General features: G+C 42.8%; 1 protein-coding gene across 1 annotated transcript in view; it reads left to right on the forward strand.

Annotated features, from left to right (window-relative positions):
• Positions 1-22,978, forward strand: part of Mtrex (Mtr4 exosome RNA helicase) — a 70,923-nt gene that overhangs the window by 46,927 nt on the left and 1,018 nt on the right. The window contains exons 20-26 of the mRNA XM_076551888.1: positions 479-589; positions 4,521-4,709; positions 5,339-5,502; positions 9,929-10,034; positions 12,017-12,073; positions 13,147-13,309; positions 22,332-22,436. Coding sequence (XP_076408003.1) covers positions 479-589; positions 4,521-4,709; positions 5,339-5,502; positions 9,929-10,034; positions 12,017-12,073; positions 13,147-13,309; positions 22,332-22,436 — 895 coding nt within the window. The remainder of the gene's footprint in view (positions 1-478; positions 590-4,520; positions 4,710-5,338; positions 5,503-9,928; positions 10,035-12,016; positions 12,074-13,146; positions 13,310-22,331; positions 22,437-22,978) is intronic.

Raw genomic sequence — 22,978 nt, forward strand, 5'->3', positions numbered from 1 at the left:
GACATCTTTGGTGGTGAGGGAAGACATACTTCCTGGAGAAAGCCTGGGGAACAGTTTTCAGATGTGTGTTCAGGAAGATGATGTCTAAGGGATGCGGTATCTACTCTTTAAAGAGCTTTTGTTTTTTTCCATCTCATTCCATCTGGAACTTGGGTGTTCTTTCCTGAGCACTCTAACCCTCTTACACGGGCATTCATTCATATATAGTGCTAGAGTATCTTTATGAGTTGAAAAAGTGCCAAGTGGTGAGAATACAAATGTGAATAAGTTGGACTCTGAGGAGAGGGTCTTTGTTCAGTGAACCGTTTGTGTGACTGTTAGGATTTGCAGCAGTTTTTATGTACTAGTCTCTACTAAGATTAGACTTCGGTGGTAAGCAGTTGATCTGCAACATACTGTAACTGCGGCTTCCTTTGCTGGCTACAGTTGGGGATGACTGGAAGCGTGGATTCATCTGTGGTCTTGTGTGACACTCTAGGTTGTTCCAGTTCTGGTGCATCTCTTGTCTGCCATCAGCACCGTCAGGCTCTACATCCCCAAAGACCTTCGGCCTGTGGACAACAGACAGAGTGTTCTCAAGTCCATACAGGTGCGTATGTTCCTTTAGAACCTAAATATAAATCTCACATGCATAGGATTTACCTAGAAATAACTGAAATACTTTTAAATATATTTCAGAGAAACTGTAAACACATAATAATGGGTTTTCTTCATAAAAGGAATCATAGCAGATCTGTTCTGAGCACAGCATCGATGTATATTACCAAAGGAAGACTTGTAATCTGCATCATTAATCTTCACTGTGCTATAATAAACAGGATTTTCTATTCATTAAGACACATTATTTTCAAAGAGGCAGAGGTGGCACACACCTGTAATCTCAGCACTCAAGAGGCAGAGCCAGGAGGATTTCTGTCAGTTCGAAGCCAGCCTAGTCTACAGAGCGAGTTTCAGGACAGCCAGGGCTACATAGAGAAACCCTGTCTAAAATAATAATAATTATTAATTAATTAATTAATTAAAAATAAAGCGCTTTATTTTCAGTAGGAAAAATATAATTTTTCAAATTTAATTTTTCTGCTAGAAATAAATGAAAGGTTGGCTAAAAACATTTGAGTAGCATTTACTATACCTTACTATACAGAGAAGACTCTAGAATTTGAGAAAGCAATGGTAAATAGATTGCTTTCATTTTAGAGTAGGAATCTTTTAAAAGATTTATTTTATCTGTTTATTTTGTCTGCATATATGCGAACATGCCTGGTGCCTGTGAAGGTCAGAGAGAGGGATTTGAGTCCCGTGGAACTGGGTGGTTGTGAGCCACCATGTGGCTGTTAAGAATTGAACCTGGGTCCTCAGCAACAAATGCTTAACTGCCAAGCCATCTCTCCAACCTTAGAGTACAAACTTTTAAGTTGTGTTCCATAGGCTTTCTAAAATGAGTGCTCTTCTTGAGAATTTTTTTTTTTTAAATTATGGAGATGTACTGTTCTAAGAAAATATACTCCTAAAGAAAAAACACTAATGAACCAATCTGTTAGCAAATAAATAAATCTTGGAAGTAAAATGAAATACAGCATTCCAATTAATTGTATTCTAATAATTCAAAAAAATACCATAACTGTAAACAGAAAACTACTTGATTATTTTTGTTAGTATAAATACTGCTGTTGTCTGGAGGGGAAATGATTACCTTGTCCTTCAGAAAAAAGTCAGCTTATGTTTTTCTATTTAAACTTAAATTGGAATGATTTTTTTTAGGGAGGTAAATTGCCAGCTCCCATGCTTGTCTTACTTGCTGAACCTCCTGGTATAGGCCATGCTCCGCTCTGACCTTAGCTTCAGCAGGACCCTCACTTAGTCTCAGGTTTCCTGTCCCCACTGGATGGGCTGGTTCCCTTGGTCTTCTCAGTCCTGTTCAAAAGGCAGGAGGAGCTGCAGATGAGCGTGCTAGAAGAACCCCTTCACATGAGAACTAAAGAGCCCTCTATGCCTCTTACTGTACATTTTAGCCAGGCATGGTGGCACATACCTTTAATTCCAGCACTTGGGAGACAGAGGGAGGCTAGCCTGGTCTACAGATCAAGTTCCAAGACAGCCAGGGATGCACAGAACAACTCTGTCTTGAAAAACAAAAATTAGTATTTCTGTGTCTTTATGCTTTAACCTATAATTCAATTTCTTAATATATAAGGATAGGTCAAGTTCATGAATAAAATATATGAGTGTAATGTCCCGCCCTCCCTGTTGAACAACCCTGTCTGGTAATTGCTGTATGCACAAAGCAACCAGTTTCTTGAAACAACTTGTATTATTAGCTTATTTCTGATAGTAATATTCAAATATCTCTGAACTTTTTGCATTTTTTGGTTTTATTCTTTGTGTGTGTGTTGGGGGCTAGATTGTGGTGAACTTTATTGATGATATTCTAGAGAGCAGGGCTCCCTAAGCCCCTCCCCTTGTTCTAAGGACCTGGGGTAGAAACTAAGGAGAGATGCGCAGTTGGGGGCTGAATAGGGGCAGCGACTTCTCAGAAGCCAAGGGCCCCTCTCTCTCTTCCTCTTGGACAGGGACTCCTTAGCAGTTGAAGGGCTCTCTCTTCCTCTCTGCTCTTGCTGGGTGGGTGGGTGGTCCAGTGTCTTACTCCTTGGAGGTCATACAGGCCTTGAGGCCACCACCGTTTATAGCCCTGTTTATTGTCATGTAAGGAAACGAGCTTTGCAGAGTTCTAGTTGAGAGCAGTACCAGCCCAGCATCAAAGGTGGAAGAGTAGGCATCACTGTTACCATTTCAGGAGATGACCTGGTCCTCATCATAGCCCAGGATGCCCGTTAGTGGGCCCTTCAATGCCTGCTTCACCACCTTCTTGGTGTCATCATACCTGGCAGCGTTCTCCAGGTGGCATGTCAGAGCCACAGTGGGTATATTCCGGGTAGGAACACAGAGGCCGTGCCTGTGAGCTTCCCACTCAGCTCTGGGATGACCTTGCCAGTCTTCTTAGTGGCAGTGATGGCAAGGATCATGGCCACGAGTCCTTCCAGGATGCCAAAGTTGTCATGATGACCCTGGTCAGGGGGTCTAAGTAGTTGTCAGTGCAGGAGGCATTGCTGACCAGTCTTGAGTGAGTTGTCAGACCTGTGATGATTTATACCCATCACAAACATGGGGGAAATCAGCAAAAGGGGTCCAACATGATGATAACCCTTTTGGCTCTTCAAGTGGGTTCTGGCCTACACCATGATGGTAAAGACACCAGCACACCCTGTAAAACACACTAGCATCACCCCATTTGGTATTGGCAGGATGTTGATCCTGGAAGATGGATATGGCCTTCCTATTGATTGCAAGTTTCCTATTATCAGGCCTTAATTGTGTGTGGAACATGGGTAGAGTTATACTGGAGTATGTAGACCATGTAGTTGAGGTCAACAAAGCGGTCATTGATAGCAGCAGTGTCTAACTTTGCCAGAGTTAAAGGCGGCCCCAGTGACTAGATGCTCAAGATGGCAAATCCGTTCATTCCAACCATCACCATCGGGTCTCAGGGATGAGGCTAGCACTGCAGGAAAAGATGCAGCCATCTCTGGAACAGGGAGAGCAGAGAAAGCCGGGTTGGTTTCTGTGCTGCTTTTTCTAAGATAAGACCTCAGTCTGTTATCCAGGTTGGTCTCAGTCTCCTGAGCTCAAGAAATCTCATGCTTAGGCATCCCAAGTAGCTAGGACTACAAATGCACACCACACTTATGTAGTCTGTACTACTCTGTGTTTACCATACTTAGGGGGAAACCCAGGGCCTAGTCCATGTGGGATAGGTCCTAACTATTCAGAGTCTGACCTTTAAAGTCACCAACACTGAATTCTCCTAGGGGGTGGAATAACCAGCCCATAGTGCGCTCGCTATCCATTCTCTGAACTCGTGATCTTATCATGTAATCATGTGACAAAGAAGTTAGCTAAAAGAGTCTTTAAAAGTTTGATTTCTATCCATAATGCCCTGGCTAGAAATAACCCATGCCTCCAAATTATGTAAAAATTGAATTTTCCACATAAATTATGTGAAGTACAGTGACATAAGGTGCCAAGATGTTACAACCACCTAAATATACAAGAGTGGGTCTACCAGTAATCATGCCACACCCAGAACTAGTGGATTACACTACAATGCTATATATATTAGTGGATTGTAACATATCCTGTTGGCAGTTAGATGTAGCATAGCAATTGAAAAGGAATTTTCAAGCTGTGGCAGAATATGTCTGTAATTCAGAACTCAGAAGGTCGAAGCAGGAGGATGGCATGGTTGAACCTTACCTATGCAGCAAAGACAAACCCTGTTTTATCCTGCCCTACTTCCCCAAAATAAGGAGTTTTCTAAAACAAATGCCACGGGGAATTCCTCTCCAGTTTAAGTGGGGAAAATATATGTAAAATCCTTTTATGGCCCACAGACATGGAAAAAAACAAAAAAGGGAAGTGTTTTAGTCTCCTCTTATTAATGGGTTTTATGTCTTCTATTTCAGGAAGTTCAGAAGCGTTTTCCTGATGGCGTTCCTTTGTTAGATCCTATTGATGATATGGGCATTCAGGACCAAGGACTGAAAAAAGTCATTCAGAAAGTAGAAGCTTTTGAGCATCGGATGTATTCACACCCACTTCACAATGATCCAAATTTGGAAACCGTGTATACACTTTGTGAAAAAAAAGCACAGGTATGGCAGAAATAATCTTTCTTAAGATTATTTATTTGTATTTCATGTATGTCAGTTTTACCTGTATGTATTAGTTACGAGCTGCCATGTGGCAGTGAGGAACCAAACGTGTCTTCTGCAGGAGTAACAAGTCCTTATCACCAAGCCAAACTTCTCCAGCTCCCAGAAACAACTTTGACACTAGAATTCTGTGTATTTCATTAAATATGTTATTTCCTTGTCCTGTTTCTATCTTCTGAAATGGAAATGTCTAGCTGTCTTTTAAACAAGCTACAAGCATTGGAGCATGTCAGCCATTGCTAGCAAGTCAGGATTTGCACGGAGATCCAGGGCAGCAGAGGACAGTAGAGATGCAGGAGAGTTCACATACGTAACTGTCCTTGGCCACATGAAAACGATGGCATTGATAATAGTTTCATTTCACTCAGTGTGCCTACACTGTCATTTCATCACCATGCTCCAGGTAGAAATGGTCTTACTACAAAACAGTCTTACATCTTGGGCTCTTTTTCTAATTGAAGTTTTAGGACTCTTGTAGTTGTTACCAGTACTTTTTGGTGTTTTGTTTTATTTTTTCTGTGACACTGCTCAGTTTATTATTAAACTGCCTTTACTTCTGTATGCCCTAGATTGCAATCGATATTAAATCCGCAAAGCGAGAACTGAAGAAGGCAAGAACTGTCCTGCAGATGGATGAACTCAAATGTCGCAAGCGTGTTTTAAGAAGGTTGGGCTTTGCCACGTCCTCTGATGTCATCGAGATGAAAGGACGGGTGGCTTGTGAAATAAGCAGGTAAAATGTTCTTCTGTGGAGACCCCTTGGTGGTGGTGGTGGGATTTTACCCTTTTCGGAGGGGCCCACCACCCAGCTCCCACCACACACAGGGGCTTATTTTTAATTATGAATGACCAGCCTGAGCTTGGCTTCGTTTCTAGCCAGCTTTCCTTAACTTATCCTGTCTACCTTTCACCTCTGGGCTTTTCCCATTCTCTTACTTCTGTGAATCTTACTCTTGCTCCATGGCTTGCTGTGTAGCTGGGGGGCTGGCCCCTGATCTCCTCCTCCTCCTCTGGCTGCTAGCTCCTTTCACTTCTCCATCTCTTTTCTTTTCTCAGATTTTTCCTTCTCTATATATTCTCTCTGCCTCCCAGCCCTGCCTATCCTTTCTCCTCCCTTGCTATTGGCCAATTCTTTATTAGACCATCAGGTGTTTTAGACAGGCACAGTAACACAGCTTCACAGAGTTAAACAAATGCATCATAAACAAAATAACACCTTCAATTAATATTCTACATCATCCTCTATATCTCACATGGACAACACTCGTTAGGAAACGGCTTTCTTAAATATGAAAGTTTTATCATGTTTTCCATTTTAAATGCATTTTGGACCAAGAGGTTGAGAAATTAGAAAAATTTCGTGGATCTCAGTAATTAATGTAGGCCCGTGTATCTAGCCTTTTGCTATATTTTCTATGAAGCATTTCTTTTTGTGTGTTGAGATTCTTTCTATATAATTTGTAGTTAAATTTACAAATGATATCTTAGTTTGTATTTCAACTTGTATGCTGCTTTCTGAAAATTTTTCACCTTGACACTTAGCTCTAATACATACATATATATATATATATATATATATGGAACACAAGAGAGTGAGCAGGTTTGGAGGGAAGCTAAGATACCACAATGGCATATTTTAGGCTCCAGTTTAAATTTGGGAATGCAGTGTCAGCTCTCTGTTGTATCCACAGATTTAGCTTACTTGTAGATAGAAAATTATGTTGGAAAAAATGTAACTGCATATGTATTGTCCTTTTAACTGGTCCTTATCCCTGGCCAGTATAGAATAATTGTTCACATAACATTTATATTGTCTTTGATGCTGTAAATAATACAGAGATAACTTACCTACGTAGGTTATAAGGCTCTTGAACATTCTCAGGTGTTGTCATCTTGGGGGGTGGGGTACCCTAGGACTTCCACCTCACAGATACTAAAGGACAGCTGTATTATTAGCTTGGGCAGTCTTTGCCCATATTGTTATACTTCCAAACAGTAATGAGATTTTACTCTGTCATTTCTGAGTCAGCAATTTAGGAATGGTTTGGTCACATGTTTCTAGCTCAGGATATCCTACCCACCCACCCTGATAGGAAAGTAGCAGCTATCCCACAGAATTCTTCTTTTCTGTGCTTGAAGTGTTCTGTACCTTGACTGTTTTGTAAGGTGGTCATTAGCCGTGTGGGGGGACTTAGCACTCAGGATAGACAACTGAATTTTAAATTGTGTATTGTTTCATTGAAGTTGTCACTTACAGAGGCAGCCTGTGTGGACAGTGCAGCTGTAGAGATGACATCCAAAAGGAAATGCTGTTGAAACCCCTTCAGAAAATAAGTTTCCAGTTAGTTTCCATCCTGACCGATGGATGTTTCCTGCCTAGAAGCTATAAATAGCGTAGAAGCCTGACTGTCCCCACTTGAAAGTCAGAGCAGTATACTTTTCCTGACAGGTTCTCTGGTTTTCTTCGTGCTGTGATGGCCATCAGCCTCAGTGCATAAGGACAGTTTTGAGACTTTTTTTTTAATGTCCTCAACATGGTACCAGTGGACATGGCCAGAGAATCACAGGCTTAGGCAGTGTTTGGTTTGGAGCATTTCTGGGGCAGGCCTGTTGATGCTGTTCATCTGTGTAAGCACTGGGACTCAGCAGTCTACAGAGACACCTGTGAGCAGGGACTGCAGTGTTGGCTCATTGTTACCATGGATGGCGTGATGCTGGTGTCCACTCAGAGAAGCTCAGAGTCCAGAATTCAGGTCTAGTCCTCATTTTAAATACTCAGAGATTCATATACTGAAGCCCTTGTAAAGGAGTAATGTTCTTGGATTACCTAGAGTTGAATGGTGAATGTAGAAATTGAATATACAGCTAGAGTTTATCTTGGAATAATGAATATTGGCTTTATCCTGATATATTTTCTATTATTTGTCAAAGCACATTAACTTTCTTCAAATTCTGTAAAAACTTGAGTCAATCTAGAATCCCATCTTTTCCTGTATGTCTTTCTAAACCCTGCCACTGAGTCATGTGCTTTATTTTTTCCTACCTAGATAACTACACTGCCCTCTTTTAATTCTTACTTCATCTTTTTTGTTTGTTTGTTATTTAGAGACAGGGTTTCTCTGTGTAGCTTTGGTGCCTGTCCTGGAACTCACTCTGTAGACCAGACTGGCCTCGAACTCACAGAGATCCGCCTGGTTCTACCTCCTGAGTGCTGGGATTAAAGGCATGTGTCATCACCACCCGGCATTCTTATTTCATCTTGAGACTTTTACTACATGTTCTGTAGACTTCTATCAAAATGTTCTTCCCAAAGCACAGATCAGATTCCCTGTTGGTTTAGAATAAGTTCCAGAATTTCGTATGTTCTGTGCTTCCCTCTCCAGATTCTTGTCACATCCCACAGATGCTGTTTCCTTTCTAAGTATGACCTTTACCCCACGTTCAGCAGTGTCCTACTCACTGTCTTCCCAGACCTTCTGAAAGTCGCTGTGTGTTTTCCAGTCCGCCTTAGGCCTGGGACGTCTCCTCTACAACCATCTATCTAGACTTTCTTTAGAGTACTCCGTCGATCACTGATAGGTGGTCTTTGGCTACCTACTCTTCCGCCTCACACACTGAAAATCCACTTCCTTGACGCGGTCTTGCTTCATCTGTTGTCCATTTTTCTCAACTTAAGTCCCGCTTTACCTTTGTAGACCCAAATTTAGTGTTTGACTTGTTTTGAAGTTACGGTGATAAAGATAGCAGTTTCTGTCTTTATTGTTTCATGAATCAAATCTAAGTACAAGAAATTTTATCTCCTCCTTCCGAGTGATTGTTCTAGTGATTACTGTATGGCTCTAGTAAATCCTGTGTAAATAGAGAGTAATTTAAAACCTGATTATAGACATTTAGACTACCATTTTTATAGTCTTTTTTTGCTTCCTTTGAACAGATAGCGATTTGAGAAGTTTTTTCATTTTCTACATACTATAACAAAGAGAAAAATAGTTAAGAAAGTTGTTCTGTAATTACACAGTTTAGAACATAACGCAGAGAACCTCCTAGGCGGGGATAATGGTGAAATTAGTCATAAAAATAAAATCTCAGACAGGCTGGGCATGGTGGCTTGAGCCTGTTATTTGAGCCCTTGGGAAGCTGAGGCAGGAGGATCACTGTGAACTTGAGATTAGCCTGAGCCAGTGAGTTTGAGACCCTGCTCACAAAACAAGACAATAAGTATATAATTATTTCTAGGAACAAAAAGGAACTGTGATGATGGGTAGAGAGAGGGGTGATTATGATCAAAGCAACATTGTATGACGTTCTCCAAGAACCAATTTAAAAATAAAAAAAATTTTTAAGGGGACAAAAATGGAAATATGTACTGTTCCGTGGTAAGAACCTGGAGCATCTTATTTTCTGATAAACTTACTTGTAACAAGTATTTTCCATAATACTTTATATGTAGTCAAATGTCAAGAGAAGAATAAAACTGAAAAACATTGTTGAGTAATCTAAATGTAGCAAATGTCTTCTCTTCTAATGTAAGTCCAGATGTGAAGGTGTTCTGAACTTAGAGAGCAATGGCTTAATTAAAGTACTGTGTCTTGATGATGGAAAAGATGAGCCCAGAATAATGAGCTAGCACCAGTGAAAGCCACCAGCCAACACCTGCTCAGGATGCAGTGAGTCATTGTGAATTTGAATCTAGAGCTCGTCTAGACTCCAGAGTGATGGACGGTGGTGAGCAGTCTTTGCTCCGTTCAGGCTCTTAACTTCCTTGCAGCGTGAAAGTCCAGTGCAGCTGAAATACAGATGTGGGTCTTAGGGGTACAGTCTAATTATAATTTCTAATAAACATTTTCTACTGTTTTATTGTTCTCTTCATTACTTATAAGTAACTAGAAGTTAAAAGAGTATTTCGGGCCAAAAAAATCAGAGTTAAGAAATCGTTAGTTAAATGAATATGTGCATTTGGTTATTTGAGCTCTCATATAAAGTATCTGTATGATATCTGCTGTTTATATATTGACAGTTAGAAAGGTCTACCCTTTCCTTTACAAATCTTGGTTATACCCCTTGATTTTTCCTCATGATTAAATAATATATTTTATTAATAACTACCCATTAAAGATATGTCTTTATCTTCTGACTTGTGAAATTTATTCTCTCTTTAGTGCCGATGAGCTCCTTCTAACAGAGATGATGTTTAATGGGCTCTTCAATGACCTTTCTGCAGAACAGGCAACTGCACTACTAAGCTGTTTTGTGTTTCAAGAGAATGTGAGTTAATATATATAATGTGCTTTATTGATTAGTATAATGGCTATTCATTAATAATAAGACTGGTTTCATGTTTATATGCTATAAGATGTTGTCAAGGCAAAAAGAATCACTATAATAAAATACTTTGATGTTAGATGAAATGTACTTAACATACTAACTTGTATTTCTAAACGTTTCTAAAACTGCTCTTATTTTTTCAGTAACATTTATAGCATTTTGAATATTACATAAATCTTTCAAATATGAAGATCAAGTATTCACAAAATTTTATTTTTTAAGATTTATTTATTATGTATACAGTGTTCTGCCATGTACGTCTACAGGCCAGAAGAGGGCACCAGATCTCATTATAGATGATTGTGAGTCACCATGTGGTTGCCGGGAATTGAACTCAGAACCTCTGGAAGAACAGCCAGTGTTCTTAACCTTTGAACCATCTCTCCAGCCCTCCACGAAAATGTATTGAGCGCCCAGTGTTTACAGTGCATAGATCTAGACACTGGAGATGGAGCAGAAACTTGCTCCAGTGGCTTATGTGTGGGTGAATGAAGATGTAGAAGAGCTGGGTAAAGTGCCTGATGCCTCCGGTTCTTGTTCTAATGTGTAGGAATAGAAAAGGCCTCCCCAGTATGAAATTTGAATTGATACCTAAGTGAAAGCGAAGGACCCAGTGTACACATTCAGAAAGCACCACTCACCCTGCTCAGATCAGGACCAATCTTGCACCCATGGTGGCCAGAAGAAAGAAAGGGGTCAGTAACTTGCTCCTGGATGGAGCTCTGTCCACGGCAGTTAGCATTTCCATTCCTTACCATTCGGCCTATGAACATGGTTTTCCCTGTTCGCCAGTCACGGCAATAAGCTTTCGTTTCCACAGCAGTGATATAAATCCCGGTTGATGATTTCTTACGTAATGTGTTTATACACACATAACCAAATCAAAACTAGGTCCTGTATACTAATGCGGATAATATTGCAACTGCTCTAGAGTTGCCTTTTAAAATGTTAACCTATCAGACAGACCCAATAGTGCACGTGCCTGAACTCCTAGCATTCATAGGAAATGGGAGGCGAGACAGAAGAATCTCAGGAAACTTGCAGGACAGCTAGCCTAGCCAACACGTTGACAGAGCCCCTGTTGCTAACAAGGAGGAAAGCGGATGCCTACACGACACTCGAAGGACATCCTCTGCACCTGTGCCCGCCACACATGCACGCACACACACACACACCCATACGTGGTGTGATATGATACGGTTTTCTTTATCCTGACACATACTTAAACTCAAGTAGCTTGTCTAATTTTATTTAGCTGGTTATAGTATACTTAAATTCTGTTATCTAAATTAGAAATTAACAAATTTTACCATTGAGAAGAGCAATATTGAAGTCAGCTGGTCATGGTGGCACATGCTTTTAATCCCAGCACTAAAGAGGCAGAGGCCAGCCTGATCTACATACTAAAACCAAAAAGTATTAAATGATTATTTAATTAAACTTTGAACTGCCGTATAATTGATTAAACAACTAGAAGTACCTGGGTAAAAATAAAATTAGAGACAGTATTTTAAATGCCCATCCTACATTTTCACTCTCTGCAAACTTTGCTATAAACTGTTTTATAATGAAGCTGTGATTAAACTATTGACAATGGCCACACTGCTCTACAGCATTGGCTCTCTTCTGTGGTTCCATGTCTAGTCACAGGAACTGCCAAGTGAGCAGAGCAGTGTTCTCTGAAATAGGACAAGTGAGGATGAGAAGCGTGTGTGTGTGTGTGTGTGTGTGTGTGTGTGTGTGTGTGTGTGTGTGTGTGTTTGTGTGTTTGAAAACTCAAAGTTGATTAGAAAATTTAAATGCTAACGATCTAAGTCTTAGAATTTGGTGTGAAAGAAACTAAAAAGCTTTGCTTCATTTCGCAAGCAAGTAGTACTTTGAGCATGAGTTTTCATATTTCCTATTCTTTTTCTTTATCACAGTCTAGTGAGATGCCCAAATTAACAGAACAGTTAGCTGGACCCCTTCGACAAATGCAGGTAAGCTAGTGACTGTAAAGATTACCAGGTTAACCATGGCACTGTAGCGCTCCACAGATTAAATACATTTGGTATCATTGTGTCATTGATTCTATTTTATTAGCCTTTTTTATTTTCACTTTAGTAGTCAAGCAGTTAAGCGTCTATTTTCACTATTGTAACAAATTGTGTGGACTTTATAAGTACAGATTTAAAACTAAATGATGTGAATAAGGTATACTGACTGACAGTCTATTGTTTTTCTTCCTCGGTATTACCCATGATAGTTTTTTTGTTTTGCCTGTGTGTCTGTGTGGACACCACATGTGTTCAGTACCTGGGCAGGCCAGAAGAGGGCGCCACCTATGGGTTTCCTGGACCTGGAACTGCAGATGGTCTTAGGCCACTGTGCCTGTTCTAGGAGTTGCACCCAGGTCCTCTGGAAGAGCAGTCAGTGCTCTTCACCACGGAGTCGTCTCTCCAGCCACCATCTTCCTCAGCATTAAAACATAGCATTTAGTTCTAGTGTTTATTAGCTTTCATTTTCAAAAGTAATTTTAAATACTTTTTATTATTATTTTTTAATCATATGTATGGAGGGGTGGCATGCATGTGAGTGCAAGAATCCACAGAGGCCAGAGGGGGGCCTTGGATTCCCTGCAGCTGGAATTAACAGGGTTGTAACCACTTGATGAGATTCCCTGAAGAGCGGTGAGCCCTTTACCTGCTCTGCCGTCTGGAGCCCTGGTCTCCTTTGAAGACAGTTAGCGGTTGGGTAGGTGTGCCGTTGTAAGTGTGGTGAGCTGGAGGACTTGCAGAAATGCTCACCTGGCACAGGGGTGATGCATTCCCTGGACACACCCCAGCACGGTGACTGCCGCCACCGCCCCAGGAAGGCCTGGCTGTGTGACCGCTCGTGCGCACGAGTACGGTGCCTGTTAGATGCAGGGCATCCACCTTACAGAGACAGTCCTGCAAGTCTGTGCTCTCCTCAAACAACAGCGATTCTGGAGAATCCTGGCTCCAGAAACCCTTAGTGATATGGGAGGTATTAGTCAGTAAAGAATTCTCACTCTGTCCTTTATTCTTCAAAGGAATGTGCTAAAAGAATTGCAAAAGTTTCAGCAGAAGCGAAACTGGAGATTGACGAAGAAACTTACCTAAGCTCGTTCAAACCTCACCTGATGGATGTGGTGTACACCTGGGCCACTGGAGCCACATTTGCTCACATCTGCAAGATGACAGATGTCTTTGAAGGTAGGGTTATTATCAAGGTTATTGTACAAGTAAATGGTGTTATCAATGAAGTGTGATGGCGGTGTGACTTAGAGCTTCATCTCTTTAAGTGATTTATGATTATTATTTTACATCCCGGCTGCAGTTTCCCCTCCCTCCTCTCCTCCCAGTCCCTCTCCTCCTCTCTTCTGCTTTCCCCTCCCCCCCATCCACTGCTCTTCTGTTTCTATTCACAAAAGGGCAGGCCTCCCATGGATATCAACCAATTGTGGCATACATATCAAGTGGAAGCTTCATGTCTTAAACTCATGCTCAAAGAACGATGAGGTCTTTAATAGCACATAGTAGACAGCAACAGTTGAGTCTGAAAAGAAGGCAGCCTAACAGATTTGTGAGCCTGCCTTAACACACGGGAGTCTAGGTCCCTGTACAGCAGGATTTGTGTGTCAGAGGTACCAAAGCAATGAAATGATGGGGCCGCCGCCGCCGCCTCCTCATTGTTGCCCAGCTTTTCCAAGATGAGGATGAACTTAACACTCATTCGCTACATAGTAACAGCAAGAATTACTAACGTAAGCGTTCATGTGTATGCAACGTCTGCTTCTCCAAGGAGTCAAAAGTGACATGTAACAATAGTGATGCACAGCAGAGATAGGTACTGTTTTAAAGAAATCGCCAGGTGTGGTGGCGCACGCCTTCAATCCCAGCACTCAGGAGGCAGAGCCAGGTGGATCTCTGTGAGTTCCAAGCCAGCCTGGGCAACATGGTGAGACCCTGTCTTGGGAGTGGAGGGAGCAAAAGATAGAATTTAGTTGAATTGTTTTGTGGGTATTTGTTGTTGTTGTTGGGTGGTTTTTTTGGGGGGGAGGTTAGGGAGGGGTTCTTTCTTTGTTTGAAATCCAGGGCCTTGGAAAGGTGGATTCATGCGTGTGGTGGTGCTTACTGTATAGCTAGAGAGACCTGAGTTTGGATGCCCGGCACCCATGTAAAACTTTAGGCCAGCAACACACACCTGCAGCCCCAGCAAGGGGGAGTGGGAAGAGAAGGGCCTCTGCAGCTCCCTAGCTCCGTGAAAGACCCACCTCCAAAAATGAGGTGGAGCAGGCAGTGGTGGTGCACGCCTTTAATCCCTGCACTCGGGAGTCAGAGGCAGGCGGATCTCTGTGAGTTTGAGGCCAGCCTGGTCTACAGAGTGAGCTCCAGGATAGCCAGGGCTACAAAGAGAAACCCTGTTTCAAAAAAACCAAGACCAAAAATAAAAAAAGGAGGTGAAGAACAGTTGAGGAAGATACTCTACCAGGTAGTGTGTCTTCAGTATCACAAGCAAGACCTTAGTGTGCTGTGTTCAAACAGTATCTCCTCTTCTTAGACAGAAAGTGCCAGCGTTTTTACATACTGAACTTGAGCAATAACTGTAGAATTCTTCCAACATTAACTGGGCCAGTTAACTGTAGTAATCATAGCCACATGTTATGGGATGTCTTACTCAAGAAAAAGGTTTATATTGAGATCTATTTGAGGAACTTTAAAAACACGTAAGAAATTATTTACTTTGTTGCCTTGAAAAATGGATAGGATGTTTATTTTCTCAAACTAAGTTTGAGTGACTCGGTGAGCTAATGCTTAGGGTTTCAGTGCACCCATCCAGGTGGATCTGGTAAGACTGAAACTAGCTGTCCCCAGTGTCTGACAAGCATTTGCCTTCAGGAGATCCTTATGAATTAATGACCTGTGGAAGCTATTTCTCCCTTCTACCTGCTGTAGGGTTTTGAGGCAAGTGCTGTGCGGTATGTGTTCTCCCAGTGGTGTCTGAAGGGCAGTTTTACCCTTTCCTAGGACAAGGTTCTCAGTGTTGGAAAGGACTTTTGCTGATAAGGTAGAATAATATTTTACTTATGTGCATTGTTTGTGTTTAAACCGCGGTACAAATTTAGTACTAGATGACTTAGTAAGCAGTGCTTGATACTTAGTTGATGAATAGTTGTGAGACTCCAGTGTGAATCAAGTACTATGCTAAGTTCAGTACAGGCTCCATCTCGGCCTTCAAGGAAGAGTTGGCATAAGCTGGGATTGGTGAGTGGCTACAAGATGTCTATGGGATCCTAACCGTGGACCAAACTAGAGAGCAGCAATTAGGCAGGGTGTGGACCTCAGTGATGCAGAAAGCTGTAGTTTAGGTAGAGATAGTCTCTGAGTCAATTGCTTTCTGTCCTTATGAGAGTGATTCTGTTTGTGCCTTCCTCCAAGTTGCAGATGCTCTTAGATAGAGAAGCATGCAGTTCCATGTACTCATAATAGGTCAGTCAGTTGTGCCTGTGCACATCTTTAACGTTTTTATTATAGAAAGAAATGCTGGTGCATGTTACAATTTAGATGAGTCTTAAACATAATCTGTTAGAAGAGACAGGTGATTTTATTCAGAGACAGAATGCTAATGAATGGTTGCCATAGCTTGTGGGGCCAGAACTGGGTGTGATGACAGGACTTTTGGGGAGGGGATTAAAATGTTCAGAATTATATAGTGTGATAGTTACATGGCCTCTAGTGGACTTACATCCCTGACTTAGATAGTACTCGAGTGAGCGCCCCAGTTCTCACCCGGTGTAGGTTCCGAAGCATTGAAAAGACAGTGCTTGCCAATTGTACAGCGAAGAGGCTGGAATGGTGGGTCTATTCTAGCATATTTACACTTATTTGGAAAAGAAAAGGCGATGACCACCAAAAATTTAATTTCTGGAAGGAACGGAAGAAAAGATATCAGCACTATTTAATACCAACTTGAGATAGTGTGGGAATGAGGTCCGTGTTTGGGGCTTTGTCTTTGTTTAGCTGGTTCTGACTGATGGGGCAGGATGCTGGGAGTGAGGCAAGTCTTGAACTACATGGAGCTGCAGGAGACTGGGAAGATGTTAGATACTCACTGCTCACCAGCAGTCTCCACTTACCACAGGGCAGCAGCCCCTCGCTGCTGGAGCTGTGGAGAGCTGGTGTTTGTGGGTGTGCACAGCGATCTGTGTCAGAGACTCTGGACCAGAACCAGAGCCATTGAATATGCGGCCTGTACCCAGTGGCCTGTTCTCAGTGTTCTCTTGTTACCTGAAGCTGTGTCCCAACCAGATGTCCACAAATGATTCACAGTGTGTGAGTGCCCTGACCTGGTTGTGTTTGCTTGCTTTAGTTTTTACACGTTGTCTGAATTTACTTATAATGCTGTGGCTCCTGATAACTTTGGCAGGTTCTGCTTCACATTCCTTACCTGTATTTGTAGAAATAGTAAAACCACATTAGGTTGTGGTTTGGGTACACATTTGAAGTCATTTAAAACAAGTGTGTGGGAGTACCTCACTTTTGATGCCATATGGAGCGGAAGACTGAATGATTCTGCATTGCCTGTGAACTCATTCTGTTCCTTTCCAAAGCGCCATGCGTTTCAGTTTAAACCACTACCTAATTTAATTTTGAATAGTTTACATGAACATTTAGCATCAGGGTTGCATGCTTATTGCCTCTTCTGTCCCAGCTCCTTGGTTTCTCTAGAAGCTTCTGTGAGTGTGTTTCTCCTTTCCTTCTGAGGTAGTAGCAGAGCCTGTATCCCTTGCCTTGAGAACACGAGAGCCAGTGTGGATCAGTTCCTGTTGTGCTGTGGACTCCTGCACAGCACTTTACACCGTTTCATTTACCGGGTGCAGTAACCCCGTCGGGTCTCTGTATACCGGACGGCTGACAATTCTGCAGGTTAGTGAAGGAGATTTAGAAGGAAGGTGGAGAGGTAAACTTCCTTGGAGAATGTATAAGTCAGAGCCCTGCGTGTTCTCAGAAGGCACTGCCACCGAGCTACATTCTCAGTGCTTTTATTTATTCATTCATTCATTCATTCATTCATTCATTTCATTTCATTTCATTTTAAGACAGGGTCTTGGGCTAGAGAGATGGCTCAATGGTTAAGAGCACTGGCTGCTTTTCCAGAGGTCCTGAGTTCAATTCCCAGCAACCACATGGTGGCTCACAACCATCTGTAATGGGACTGATTCCCTCTTGGTGTCCCTGAAGACAGGTCACTCATATACATTAAATAAATTAATTAATTAATTAATTTTTAAAAAAAGACAGGGTCTTGCTGTGCGGTCCTGGCTGACTTCGGGGATTACAGACATTGTGCACTGTAAGATTTACATTTTGGAACTACTGAGCTGAGGACATGTAGGACCTGCACTATACCTCAGTGATCTTCTTTATTGACAGTAGCATCTAGCTAGAATGGCATTGTCTTTAGTTTTTTAGCTATGGCCTAATTTTAAACACTGAGAACAGCCTTCGTGTATTTGAATTAAAGTGGCAGCCATCTCTCCAATGGAGCGCATCTATACTAGCACTCGGAGCTGAGGTAGAACTGGGGTTCGGCTTTCCCCTTCCATGTGCTTGCTTCGTCTGTTTTAGTCTCTTCACTGGGAACCTTTTTAGCCTCCCTGTCTCAGCACAGGCTTCCAGACACCATTGAGAGAGATGTGCTTCAGTTGTCCTCTTGTAGACCAGTGACTGAGCATTCTCCTTCATCGACCCAAGTTCCTGAGGGCAGCAGTGGCAGTGCCAGCCTTTACAAGGCTTCTAGCTCATGACGGTCTAAGGTTCTTCCATGACCGAGCCCCAAGGTTGAAAGGAACCCACTGCTGGAAAGGAAAGCCAGTAGACATTCCTCTCGTTCAGACTTGGAGGGCTGTGTCAGAATTCTCACACACACACACACACACACACACACACACACACACACACACACACGCAGCCAGCCACCCTTTTTTGGGGCAGGGTATTACCATGTACCTCTGGCTGGCCTGAGACTCACAAGAGCTCCATCTGCCTCCTGGGTGCTGGGATTTAAAGGCACGTAACTCTTGATACCTGACCCTCGATCTGTCGGTGTTCGCCTGACCGTGAAAAGGCACTGACCGCCTTTGTCTCACCAGTCAATAACAATAGCAGGCTGGGAATGGCCTGCATGGGAAGTGTCTTCTGTGACTGTCTTCTGTTACACATACTAGTCATAGAAACAAAAAACCGTTTGTTTTTCAGATTTTCCCAAGTCTTGAAATAGTTGATTAGGGTCACAGGAGTCGCCTCACTCACAGGAAGTAAAATGTAGGTAGATAGCGCTTAGCCGCATCCTCATTCTCTGGAGGCTGCTGTGGAGGGAACATTATCCTTGGAGAGAACTTCCCATCTGAGCCCTTCAGGTAGTTCCCCTTTCTAGCCTCAGATCAGGAAGCACCAGGGATTCCTCCCTCTGCCTATTAGTCATCACCTGGGCCAGTCTGCTGACTGGCTTCCTCTGTCATTTTGCCAAAGTGCTCTGCTGAAGAAAACCTCAGTGCACTATGAAAAGCTGTATCTCTGTTATTTTAAATATGTGCGTATTGCTGGGGGTATGGGTAGTATTATGCACATGGACATACAGATGCCCAAGGAATTCAGAAGAGTGTGTCAGATCCCCTGGATTGGAGTTATAGGTGGTTTTGAGCTGCTATGTGGGTGCTGGGACTCAAAACTTGGGGCCTCTGCAAGAGCAGGGTGTGCTCTTAACCACTGAGCCCTCTCTAGCCCAAGAGCTCTGTTCTATAATCTCAGAATGATGTCGGACCTTCCTCGGAACAGTAGTAAACTGTCAGCACTGAGCAGTCACCGTGTGTGTCCACACACTACTTCACGTAGTCTTTCCCACGACGACCGACTTGTTAGTGTCCTTTGGTTGGCTACTGTTCTCAGATTGTAGACGGCATGGCATGGCTGAAATGTGCCCACACCCTTCTTCCTCAGGAACTCTGCTGAGTAGAAATTCTCTCTAGGCTTCCTTTACGGTTTCCAACCTTCCTTGCTTTCCTTGAGCATGTATCTCAACCCCAGCCCAGCTTTCCATCAGTCCAGACAGTCACCTGCAGGTGCCTTTACTCTTCAGTTCACCTTTTCTGTTGTTCTGACCCCCACAGTCATCTTTAATTCTTTGTCATCCTCCTAAATCATATCCTTTCTACTGCTGCTCTAGCATATAGACCTGCTTAAATTTCTTCTATTTTTTAAGTTTGTTCTGCCTGTATGTATGTATGTATATATGTATGTATGTGTGCCCCATGTGTGTAGTACCTGAGCAAGCCAGAAGAGGGCGTCAGATACCCGCCCCCATGGGACGTACACAGGCCTGTGGACTGCCATGTAGGGGCTAGGAATTGAACCTGGGTCCTCCGGAAGAACAGCTAGTGCTCTTAACTGCTGAGCCATCTCCCCAGCTTGACTGCTTACAGTTCTTGCCTATCCTCCTACTACCAACACAGCAGTGGCTACAAACAGTTCTGAGCTTACTACCTACCCCTGGACAGATTGTCAGTGTGTACCTGTTTGCTTGGAGGGTAGCCTTGTTTGAGACTAGCATAATGCATGGCTTCCGGCACTGAATGAGAGTCTGGTGCTGTTGTCCCATGCTTTCTTAGTAGAGTGTTGTCTTTATCCCCGTCACATCTCTGGGAAGGACTGTGGCTGTACAGTTCTGGTGCTGCTCTTTAGTGCAGTTTCTGTTGTTGTTGAAGACTGTCAGGGTGCAGAGTGAAGAACCTTTGTCTGACTTTTGTTTCTTAACGGTTCCTTAAAACATGCTCATGTAAGTTTTCTGGGTTGGTGGTTTGTACTACCAGCATTGAACATTTCTAGCAAAAGTTTAAAGCCAATAATTTAGTATTTATAATATTTTAAGTGTATAACTGAATTGTAATATACTTATCTTAGAAATCCCAGGTAAATAATTTTGTGTGAATTAATCTGAGTAGACATTGTGAATTCTTTTTTTTCTCCCAAATACTTTATATATGCCATGGTATGCATGTAGAGGTGAAGGGAAAATTTCAGTACTCAGTGTTGTTATTCCTCTGTGGCTTCCATGGGTCAAATTTGGGTCTTCAGGCTTCGGGGGGGCAGGCATGAATGCCTTTTTCCCAGTGAGCCAAGCCACTGGCCTGACATAAATTCTGCCTCTGACCTGGTCAGTTTGTGTATGGAACTTCTCAGCTTTCTCCTTTACCTCCTTGCAGACTAGGGATAACAGTAGTCCTTGCCTTGTGGAATTGTGAAGCCCTGATGAGAAATTCACAAACTGCAGAGCACAGTGCCCAGCATCAGTGCCCAGGAAATGGTGTACAGCACCAGCTTTCCTCAGACATACTCAACCTGACTTCATCCCGTCTCCTAAACCTTCTTTCCTCTCCCAACATCTAAGGAAGCTTTTGGGATTATCGAAGATGTCCATATACACGAGGCTGAAGTTATTATTACTCTTGATCTAGTTCTAATGTCTGTAGTTACAGAATTTGCCTATTCTGGCATTTGTATGGCTTAAATGTGAGCTATTCTCTGTAGCTTATGCATTGGGTCCCCAGACGCTGTTGCTGCTTGTGAAGTTGTAGGACCTGTGGGAGCAGAGGGTGTTGATTCATTCTGGCCCTCCTCCCCGCCCTCTCTCCTGCCACCCAGATCCACATAGATGGGAACATGCTTGTGGGGAGTGGAGGAAGCCCTGAGTGAATCTGTATTGTTGACATGAACACAGACATGTCAAGGATCCCAATGCCTCAGACTCAAGGAAAAGCAAAGCCGTCTTCTTCAGGTGAGCTCAGAGGAACGGCAGAGCCTTTTTACAGATGTATTTACAGATGCTTGGCTAGTGTGTGCAGGAAAACAAAAAACAAAAGGCTAGCACACAGCTTCCTCCTCCCCTAGAGACTACCCGAGTTTCCAGATTACGTAGTGGGGCCGCCATCAGAGAGCACAGCCCACCTGGGTTGCCCAGCTAGTCTGTGTTTGTCTTCTTCATCCCCAAAGTGCCACAGTCATGTTCCCAGGACCAAAGTCATGACATGGCACATGCTCGCTCAGTCATATCTGGTGTGACTTCTCCACGATGGACTTCTAAGCCATAAGCCAAAATAAATCTTTCCTTCCTTAGTTAAGCCAGGTCTTTTAACACAGCAATGAGTAAGCCATAGTTAACTACCTTTTGCTTTTGACCCATTTAATGAGCTTTCTCATCAGGAGCCAAGTAACTTCACAAAAATTGTGTATTACAAATAGACTTCAGTCTTTCAAGTGAGACAAATCCTCATTTTAAATGCTGTTTACTGGGACTTAGGGATGCAGCTCAGTAGTCGAGCTCTCATGGAAGGTCCTGGGGTTTGAACTCCAGTACTGTTTGGAGACAGGGTCTCATTATGTAGCCTTGCATGGTACTGATTATGTAGACTAGGCTGGCCTCAAATTCCTAGAGCTCCTTGAGTACTGGGAGAGACTAAAGTTGTGCACCACCACCCTTGGCTTCCCTGTTTGTATCCAGCTTTGGGTTGTATCTCAGTTATTTATCCCACTTGGACGTGCTGGAACATAATATGGAGGATATAAGCAGTAAAAAGGATCCTTAGCATTGGGCAGTGATTAACATTTATCAGTTTTTATAATAATGAACTATTCAGTGTTACAAGAAGTCAGAGTATGGCCGCCTTTCTTACAACTTGCACTTCAGATAAATGATGCTCCCAATGTAGTCTGGACATCACACTTGGAGAAAGGCCAGGTCTCTCGGCACACAAGTCTACACTGTCTACAGCTTCAGCTTTGAGAGGTACTTGTCCCAGATTTGCAGTCTGTAGGGAAAGACTTGTCTCCTCTCTGCTACTTCTAAGACCACACTGTAAAGAAAACATTGAGGAAGCACGATAACCCTGTTCTCGCCACAGCTAGAGCCTGAATCCTAAGTAGGGTTCACTCAGGGTCCCGGTAAGTGGTACTTTGTTAGGCTTTCGTGCACAGTCTCCAGAGACCTGGTGACTCTTACAGTCTCAGAGCTGCCACGCTTGCCAACCTTACTCAAGTTGTTCTCTTTTCTGCCAGGGCATTTGGTTTATCCACTCTAAAAACACGCCAGTCAGTGTGTCCTTTTACTGCCATTAATCGAAGTTGGGGATTACCGAAAGCTTTTCATGTTCTGCTTTCATGTACTTCCTTTTCTGTCTAGGCAGCATAATTCGCTGTATGAGGCGCCTGGAAGAACTGCTTCGACAGATGTGTCAAGCAGCAAAAGCCATTGGAAACACAGAGCTGGAGAACAAATTTGCTGAAGGTCAGTATTTAGTTTATAAGCCTTTTCTGATCATTTAGGCAAATCTTGAGACTTTGACACAGCTTAGAAGGAAATTTTGAGGTGTCTTGGCCAGACTGTCATGGAAGGTCAACTAACAGTATGTACATAAAATTGGAAGGTTTATGTGGGACATTTTTGGGATTTTTGTTTTATACACAGATTCCCATTTACATATTTATTAAATACTAGGTGTCCAGCATTGTTTTAAGAAGTGTGAAGAGTGGACATAAAGGTGCAGTTAATGGGGCTTATCTTATAATGTGAGGGAGATGAATAAGTCAGCAAGAAGGAAGTAGAAAGACAGCAGCCTAAAGACCTCCACAGGGATGACATTGAAGGCCTTTTCTGCAGACTCAGGATGTTTGAGCAGCAGTGGGAGGCTGGTGTGCTTGGAGCAGGAGTACAGTAGGGATTGTCGGGGATGGAAATGGCCAAGTTTGTCGAGTAGCAAGGAGGATATAGGGAGACCAGGTTAGGAAGGATGGCTAGACTGTCAACTGGGGGGTGGGGAGTTGGGAAGC

This window comes from Peromyscus maniculatus, chromosome 15, assembly GCF_049852395.1.
Source record: "Peromyscus maniculatus bairdii isolate BWxNUB_F1_BW_parent chromosome 15, HU_Pman_BW_mat_3.1, whole genome shotgun sequence".
Classification (NCBI taxonomy): domain Eukaryota; kingdom Metazoa; phylum Chordata; class Mammalia; order Rodentia; family Cricetidae; genus Peromyscus; species Peromyscus maniculatus.